Consider the following 9243-nt stretch of genomic DNA (forward strand, 5'->3'; position numbering starts at 1 on the left):
GAAAGAAAAAATAAGACAATGGCTACATATATTATTGCATATAATCCTAAAGTTCGAGTTAATTTATTTAACAAAATAGAATAATTATTTAATTATTTGCAATAAACGGTTATGGTATTTGAGCAAATTGAGCTATAGCCCAAGTGGTGCAATTACTGAGATTCGAAACGACAAGGTTAAAATGTTGACTTACTAAAAAATTATTACTTATCTTTGGCAGGTTGTAGTGTTTGTTTGTAAGGTTTTTAGATTAAACTTTCATAGATATAGTTAGAGACAACACTAACAATGACCAAATTGCCGTTTTGGAAATCCAACTACAATGAACTTAACAGCATCCATTCGAACAACAAATGTCCATTGATCTCTATAACAAAACATGTATTCCTATATTCTTTCACCAAAGTCGCTCCGGTCTCTCGTGTTTTGTACGGATGTTTCTTCGCGTCTTTACGTTATTCTTTGGGTCCGAACGATAACGACGGTGGTTTTTATAATATAAACGGCGCAGAAATAGAGTGATACGATGCAACTACAGTTTATGTAGTTTGCAGGATAAATGCAGATTTCATATAAAAAAAAAGTAGTACGGTTTTATCAAGAACATGTAATAACAAATATGCCCCGTTAATGAGCCACCATTCACAACCATAATTTCTTTTTGTGCCAGTGTTTGTTTATTCGTTTTTATTGTTTGCATTATTTTTTTTGTTTTGAGAAAATGCATTAACAGCATTTATATGTACAAAGCAATGAACCTGCACAGAAAAAAAGTTATTCGAAACACAACTGACAGGAAAAAGGCTGGAACTGGTTAAAACAATACTGCAATAGCTTTGCAATTCCGGTCTTCAAATTATTGCTACTGCAGTTTTATTTATTTTTGTTAAGCCAAAGTTGATGAATCTAGACATTATATAAATATAGAATCATAACATATTATACTAAAAGAAAATTACTACGGTTCCGTAAATCAGAACAAAAAATAATTATGCCAAAATCAAATCGATTTTGTAGCTGTTCAACTTTTTTAGTACTCACTCTGTTTTAAATTAGATTTCGTTCTAGGTATATTTAGGTAAATCAATAAATAGTTAAATGTTCAGTTTTAATATTATTAACTATTAAAATTTATTGTATTTTTTCTTAATTTATGTAAAACTAAAATAAATAAGGTATGATATATATTATATTATAACTTTAACATGACATTTATTTTGTAACAATTTTTTCTTCACAATAATATTTAATATGGAATGAAATGAGTATATTTTAATATTCAAATTGCTATTTCTTGGAGTATTTTTTAAAGGTTGGCATAGCACCGCCCCTCTATTATTGGAGGCATGGCCTCATTTGTCGACCCGCTTTTTTTTAAATTAATATTTCCTTAATATTTTTCTTTTGTTGCATACTTGCATGGCTAAAACAATGCCAGCCAAAAAAAAAAAAAACGAAACCCATTTGGTTTCCTTTTCTTCGTTAACACGATTGGTAAACATACTCGATGAAGTCTCGTTTATATGGGAAGCTCATCCGCTAAACACAAAGCAAAAACACTAATGAAAACAACAAAATATGGGTCAAAAGAAGATATTAAATAATTATCTTCAGAATAAGGCTTCTCGTTGCTCGTGCTCGTGCTCGATCTTTATGTAAGATTGGAATGGTGGTTGGACGCTGACGTCGATGCGGCGGAGCGACTCGATTCCAACTTAGTTTTTTCATAAAGAAAATTCCAACTTAAGTCGTTTTCATACCAGTTTAAACGATTTTTTAAAAGTAATTCAATTTTATGAACCATCAAACCAAAAAAGTAATAGATATATATAAAATTTAATGTTTCTGGCAAAGGACAAATGGGCAATAATGGTTGGAACAAAATCAAGTGAACCAAAGAAATGTCCCAGTCCGGGAACCATATATGTCTGGTTTGGAGAATCTAGTGTCTCTTTTTATTTTTCTTTCTTTACTTAACATATACTCTATAATGTAAATAGTTTTAGCTAAAAGCACAAAGATTAAAAAAATTATTATGTTTTAAAAAATATTGTATAATAAATAGATTAGATATAACTTAATCAATCAAAAATAAATCTATTTAATTTGATTGGTTACACTATATTCACTAAATGTAAAAGTTCTAGAAATATGAAACTATTTAAATTTTGAAACAAATTTCTTTTCCTAAAACTAGTTACAATATGAAATATGAAATGGAGGGAGTAGTATTATTTGTTTTCTTAATAATTTTTTTCTTAACATATACTTTTGATAGAAACTCCATTAATCATAAGACGTGAAGTTGCAATGTAAATATTTTGGAAAACACATTAAATTGCCGAATTGATATGTCACAACTTAAGTATAACAATCACTGCACAATGACCACTATAGCTGACTGACTACCAAAGTCCAGAGTGGCACTACTCTCTTACCTTTTTACGGCCATATAATGTTTCTTGTAAGTGTTGTCTCTTCTATTACTTGTAGTTCACTGCTCCCGGAGAGATACTTGACTACGAAGGACTACTATATATTAGGGGGACCCACTATAAACTCCGGTTAAAAAGTAAAAAAAAATCGGCAGCTTTGATTAATGCTTGCTTCACTCAATCCATAAAGATTTTCGGGTCATGGTGAAACCTTGCAGAGATATATGTTAAACTACATACTTATACATAAAATTGGATTTAAAATATATTTATGTTCAGTTTTTTCAAAAATAATATATATATATATATTAATCTTATACTTATATTTCGTGTAAAAATGTATATCCATATATACCCCGTTTAGGCATCCGCATATACGGCTAGACGATATACAGTCATCTAACGCATAATGAATGTCTAGCGCCTAATCGTATATGTTTAGGTTTCCGAGATACGGTTAGGCTCTAGGCGTTATACGGTTAGACGGTATACAGTCATCTGAAAATTTATGTTTCTTAGATCTCAATCTGTTTAGGTTTCCCAGATGACAACCAATCCAAATGTCATAGTGACAAATACATAGAATTATGTTGTGTTAGAAGATAAATTATATAATGTATGATTATGTCTATATTTAGTATATTGGTTTGCCCAATTTTATCGCTTCTAGAAAAAAAAAATTATTGCTTCTAGTCTTACCAGCTGATATGTATGTGAAGTTTGTGTACAAGCATCATAAATATATGGACAAGATCCTTGTTGGAATAATCCAAACTTTTAAGATCATATATATGATATAACTAGATCTTGTAGAATCATATTGAATATTTGACGATACATTTCGTACCTTGCTAAAAAATCTATCCTTGTTTACCAACCACACATTGTCTAACCAAATCGTCATAACTATATTTGTAATTGGTTTCCTATAAAATCTACTTACAAAGATTTGATTTCTGGAAATTTTACAGTCTTTAATCGTCAAATACCATTTTGATATCAAACCTATTAGATGAGAGCAGGTTTGCCTTCCATCTTGGGCGCCCTAGATGAATTAGTCGGTGTAGTTCTCTCCCACATAAGGAGAAAATACATCAAAAACCAGTCTTTGTTATTTCCCCAAAATCTCTCAATCTCCTTATGTCTCAGTTGTCATTTGTCTTTTGCTCTTCAGTATGATTGGAGCCACCAGCATCCATACTGTCATAACATTCATCAACAAAAACATTACAAAACTGTCTCCCAATCTTGGAGTTTAAATTTTAAGGATGAATACATTCAAACTGTCACTCAAGTGTTTGTACTTACTGTATACGCAAACCGCAAGCCACTCGTTGACAATTCTTACCCAAGTACTCGTCCATCCCACGTCAATCGTCCACCTAAACGAAAAAAATAAGATAGTAGTATAAGTTGAAGCTCAAGCTTTATACTAAAGTCATACTCAAAAGCTCATAAGTTTATTATGTGTTAGTGTGATATATGTGCATTGAATGTATGAATAAAATCGGTGAGAAAAGCTTTACTTTTTCATGGGGTGATGAGTGTTCCAACCGATGAGTAGCATAGCGAAGTACATTGCTCCTGTCGCAAATACAAAATGAAAGAATCCATATCCATATGGAACATCATCTTCCTCCTCTTCTACTTCTTCTCCTTGGTTGTTCGTGTCTTTCTTGAATTGGAAACATTGAGAGTCTATTCCCGTTGAAAATGTCGCAATAACCATTGCAAGTAACGCAACCACGAAGCTCTGCATAATATTATTCAGAATTAGCACATTGCTTTTGCATGAAACTGAAGAATAAGGGCATTAAGGTGTTGAAAAAGTTTACAATAATGGTAAGCCAGTCCGTTCTGTTTGACTCTGCTGCTTTTCTGTTGCAGCTTTCTCCCACTGGTTCACTGCACAACATTATTTTGGGCAAACCAATTTACTATGTAGCTCAACTACTTATAAACTTGTATGTCTTTTAGGGTTAAAATTAAAAGTCAGAAGTGGAGTGGGATAAGTACATTTAGAGCGTTCACATGTTAAATTTAATGTAGTTATACCACAAGGAAGAAAAAAAATAATGCGGTGATTTGTTATTTGTTTGAATATAACATACCTTCGAATAGCGCACCAGCAGATAAACACAACATAGAGTCCCATAAGAGCCGGAGTCAAGTATCCAGCATTTACCTATTTGTGTTGGCAACCACAAACACATCTTAATAACTTCTAACAGCCAAAATACATGACACAACTGTTGATTGTAATGGTTACAAAAGACTTACTTTAGGGTGAAGAGCAATGCTTGTCATGAGTTGGAGGAGGAACAACGTCCAAGTTATGAAGAATATATTGAGAAGACATGAAGAATCAGGAGCGTACCATATGTACATCAAAATTAACCCAACTATACACACTGTGTATGAAGTAGTTGCTAGTAGCATCACATGGACATGGCTACAAACATAAACATATAGAGTGTGTTGCTTGATTAGAAACATATTGAAAAAAAAATTGGAACTTCTTGGCAAATCAAAACTAACCATCTTTCTGCGTCTTTTTTGGACTGATAGCATTCATTAAGCCATGTAATGAAACTGATCACACTAATTAGCTGTATCAGTAGAAATACCCTATAAATAAACAAGAAAACCGTAATATTGGAGAGGGTTACATATCATATGTACATTGTGAAAATTGGACATATCAATCTTACCCTGCACCAAAATGGGCAATCTCTCCTGCAGATCAAACAGAAGATAAAAGAACCTTTTAATCACTTGTCATGGCATTTGAATTAGAGAAAGTACTAGAAGATGAATTCTTCCTATCAAGCATTACCGTAAAGGCGAATAATGGTAGAAGGAAGCAAGAAAGGAATGATGGTTAGAGAAGGCCACATGATAAGCTTAGCAGACCACCATCCAGAATGCCATCTATCTCTTGATGAATGTGTTTTCGACGTGCCAAGTGTTGATAGAAACATAACGAAGTAGAACAACTGAGGATTTTACGGTTAAGCCTAAAACATTTTCTGATAGTGTTGTAACATGACTTAGTAAAACGTATAGTATTCAAGACTGATTCAAGAAAAGGATACAAAACATCCCAAGCTGACTCTTAAGACTCCTTCTGTCCCCAAACAGTTCTCTCCACCTTTACAATTCTTGAATTCTGCAATTTAAAAAAAAAACAGAGGAGTTGTATCAGACTTGTGAGGCAAGGAAGGAGATTAAAACCTGATTTAGTGGTACATACTTGTCACTTCTGTTAAGGCACGCTGACCATAATCACGAGCAGCCCATGCTAGTAGATTAGCGATTAGGAATATCATACCGTATGCATATCTAGCCATCCAGGGATTGCAGCCATTTCGAAACTGATTAAACCATGATCCATTCTTGATTGCTTCATAGCTATCGTTTCTACTGCTGCTTCCGCTGTTGCTAGTGCTTGTACCAGTCTCCATAACTCCTTATACTTACTAGACTTTTCTCCTCTTCATGACATTAGAAGACTGAAGATTTCAAGAAACAGATTAGGCATGCATGGGGAAGGGTTATGCATCATAACTCGGTTTCTTGTAGCGGAAGAAATTATCAAGAACGAAAAAGAGAACACATGAGCGAGAAATTTGACGATTTTTCTTCCTTCAGATCAAAATCTATGGAAAAAAAAAGAAAAAAGAATGAAGCATATGTAGATTTTAAGAAGAAAATTATTGTTTTACATGAGAAACATATGAAGCGTATCCTCATAATAGTCACACAGAATCCATTTCATTTTTTGTTCTACCAAACATGACAGAGAATACGTATACTACAAGTAATTCCTACCCTTGTTTATTTTAACTAAGCTAAAAAGGCAACTTTTATATGCGTCAACAAGAATCCACAATTGATGGCTCATTTCTAACCATGATTGAATATTTGAAACTTTGAACCTTAACCATGTGAAATGATAAAGAACAAAAAGACAAAAAAAATACCAAACTTAAAGAGCAAGCTGTAGTCTTTAGGACAGTCAAGATTCTTAAGACTTTGAACTCCCAAAGTCAAGATTTGGCAGGAACTGATAAAGTATTAAAATCATAAGGAGAGGCGTGTATAAACAAAGAACCACCCAAAAGAAAAAGGTTAAGAGATCAAAAGGGAACCAAAAAAAAAAGAATCAGATTTGATAGAGATATATACAACTTTGGACTCGAAAAGAAATGTTGTGGTACGGATAGTTTTGGGCAAACGAATCTTTCAATCTCTTACGAATCTGAATGGGTAATGGTAAGCAGCAACATCAGATACCCTTTTGGGCTTCACAGGTCCACTTAATGGAGTGGAGACACATGCCTCCACTTAAAACTATTTTGAAGAGTGGAATAATTGTTTAGCAAAAAAAAAAAAAGTGGGATAATTTGATAGTCTATCCACCCATAAAAAAATTAATAAAGAAAAACGTCATCTATAATATTTGGATAACATAAATTATAAAACTTCAGAACTTTATTATTATTGAGATAAATATTTTATTTACTTTATGTAAGTTATCGAATCCTGAACTTCAAAGTTCCAAAGTCCTTAGAACATAACACCAAGTCACCAATGGTGTGTCAACCAAGGCAAGACATATATGGTTTTGACTTACCGTGGAGGCAAGTCATATAGGCACATAGCAAAGATATGGCTTTATAACCAATTATATAAATGTTATATGGAGATGAATTAGCTTGGTTTAACACCCCTTAGATTACCCTTACATATATATAACTTTTACAGGCAGTTAAACTTTGTATTATGTAATCATTTAAGCTCATCTCATGCTTCAACGTTCATAGGAGTAAATGAGGCCATGGCCTTAATTACGACTACAAATACTAGTACATAATTAAAATATAAATATGAAACTGAGAGTCAACAAATAATAAGAAACTCAACCCTAAGATAGAGATAGCATGTGGACGTAGTATTGGTATTTGTAATCGAGGTAGTAGAATTTTCATGTTAGAATGTTTAGAACCTCATTTAGAGTCCGGGAATTGTTCATTATTCATTATAAAGTACTAACTAGTAACTCCTAACGTTCTTAAATCAAATATTGATCGTTTGTATACGTTGGAGATGTATTACCATCGAAAAAACCTAATAGGTAAACCAAACTCGATCCAATTAAATAGAGGCAACCGAAAGAAAATAAGTTGACTTATAAAGGAAAAGAAAGAAATCAGCTGTAAATAAAGGAAACCTAATTCAAAGAGCACATATTCACAATCACAATCACATACGAGTCGGTATAAGAACTAAGGTATTTATAGCTTGAATTTGTAGTTCCTTTGACTATTTCATTATTTTTTTATAATCGACCTTTAGTCTCTCGATAAACATTTTTCAAATAACTCACCACTAATTTCGTACTTTCATCTTGAACAAGCAGTTCAGATAAAACTCTATAATATAATAGACCCTAAATAACCGGCATATGAACTAAGCTTGTACCATTAGATGAGTAGCAGTAAACCATAACACCATAGAGTCAAAAAAAATATATAAGAAAACTATATAAACACGTTTTGTTGTATTTTAAACAACACGTGATTGTGTTTTTATTGACTCCACAGAGTTAAATGGGCAGCCAATAAAAGATAACTATTTTCGTGTTTCTTTTTTGACTCAATTTGAAATATGTGGCCGCAGAAATTGAGTTATTAGTTGGTAAACCAGACGTCAAAACAATACTACTAATTTAGTACACAAGCAATAGTTTAATTCATAATTATGTTAGAGCTACGGCTAATCCTGTTGGCAAAGAGATTCAATTAGCTGAAAGCAAATAGTGAAAAAGAGAAAAGTGAAGAACGAGTGGACCCTTTCTGTCTCTGCCGATCATCTTTTGAAAATCGACGTTCAATAACGATTAACGAGGGAAAATTACATGAGTAAAAACTAATTCGAGTTTCCACCGATTGAGATTCCCTTCGTTGCCATTTTCGTTTTCCCGAGGCATATATTTAAGTATAATTCATAAACAAGCAAGCACATGCACATGTTTTTGAATCTCAAAGGACGAAGAAAAGAGGAGATAGAGAGGAAGAGAACCTGTGACTTAGGAGATCAGATCTGGAGAATGTTGTGCGTGTTCTTCCCCAAGCTTTCTTGTAAATGTGAAACCAAACAAGAAGAAGAAGATGAAGAATGATCAAATCTGAGATAGATAGATAGAGAAATGTGAAAACAAGACGGAGAATGGTTTACTTTGAGCAGACAGTACTTATAACTTATATAAAAATCTACAAATACATACATACACAGCTTTTTTTGGAATATCCTTTTTTTTTGCTCAATTTTTTTACTTAAATATTTTTCTTTCTTTGCTTTCCCGCCGTTAGCTTCTTCTTTCCGCTACTATCCTCAGGTATCTTTATAAGAAAATGCAATTTAAATATATGTGATGAAGAAAACCCTATGTGTTGACAAAAAAAACTATGTAGTAATATGTTTTGCTTAATTTATTTGTTTAGTGGTAATAAACTTAGCTATGTAACTAATTTACCAGAAAACCATTAAAATATTAGGCTGCCTTAAGATTTGTTCAGATTTCTTCTTTATGGAATTCTATTATTGTTATACATGAACGTGCTCTGTGATCTATTATTGTACCGTATATCTCTATTTTTTGTTTCTTTTTATTTTCGTAATTAGTTGGTTTTCGATAAATTGACATTTACTTCTTGCCTTCTTGGTATATAATTTTTGTCTGGAATTAACTATTTTTTGCGTTGAAATGAGCGTCGATGGCAAAACCATTCCAGAAAAAACAAAT

At 32.6% G+C, this 9243-nt stretch overlaps 1 protein-coding gene across 4 annotated transcripts; it reads right to left on the reverse strand.

The window, feature by feature from the left end:
* Positions 1-1447: 1447 nt before the first annotated feature.
* Positions 1448-8722, reverse strand: LOC103860036 (probable serine incorporator). Of its 4 annotated transcripts, XR_004456597.1 has the most exons (13): positions 8520-8722; positions 5689-6094; positions 5531-5604; positions 5272-5431; positions 5147-5171; positions 4974-5063; positions 4716-4887; positions 4547-4620; positions 4271-4340; positions 3962-4188; positions 3744-3817; positions 3329-3635; positions 1448-3235 (listed from the first exon to the last, which is right to left on the reverse strand). XR_004456597.1 is itself a non-coding variant. In XM_009137649.3 (12 exons), the coding sequence occupies exons 2-12, from the start codon at positions 5897-5899 to the stop codon at positions 3574-3576; spliced, it is 1161 nt and encodes a 386-aa protein (XP_009135897.1). In that variant the 5' UTR covers positions 5900-6094; positions 8520-8722; the 3' UTR covers positions 3335-3573. The 4 variants fall into 4 exon arrangements, 3 of the variants coding, with proteins under 3 accessions (XP_009135897.1, XP_009135895.1, XP_009135896.1); XM_009137649.3 differs by lacking the exon at positions 1448-3235 and having other exon boundaries at positions 3335-3635; positions 5767-6094; XM_009137647.3 differs by lacking the exon at positions 1448-3235 and having other exon boundaries at positions 3335-3635; positions 5689-5947; positions 8520-8661.
* Positions 8723-9243: the final 521 nt, after the last annotated feature.

Source organism: Brassica rapa, chromosome A03 (assembly GCF_000309985.2).
Source record: "Brassica rapa cultivar Chiifu-401-42 chromosome A03, CAAS_Brap_v3.01, whole genome shotgun sequence".
Classification (NCBI taxonomy): Eukaryota; Viridiplantae; Streptophyta; class Magnoliopsida; order Brassicales; family Brassicaceae; genus Brassica; species Brassica rapa.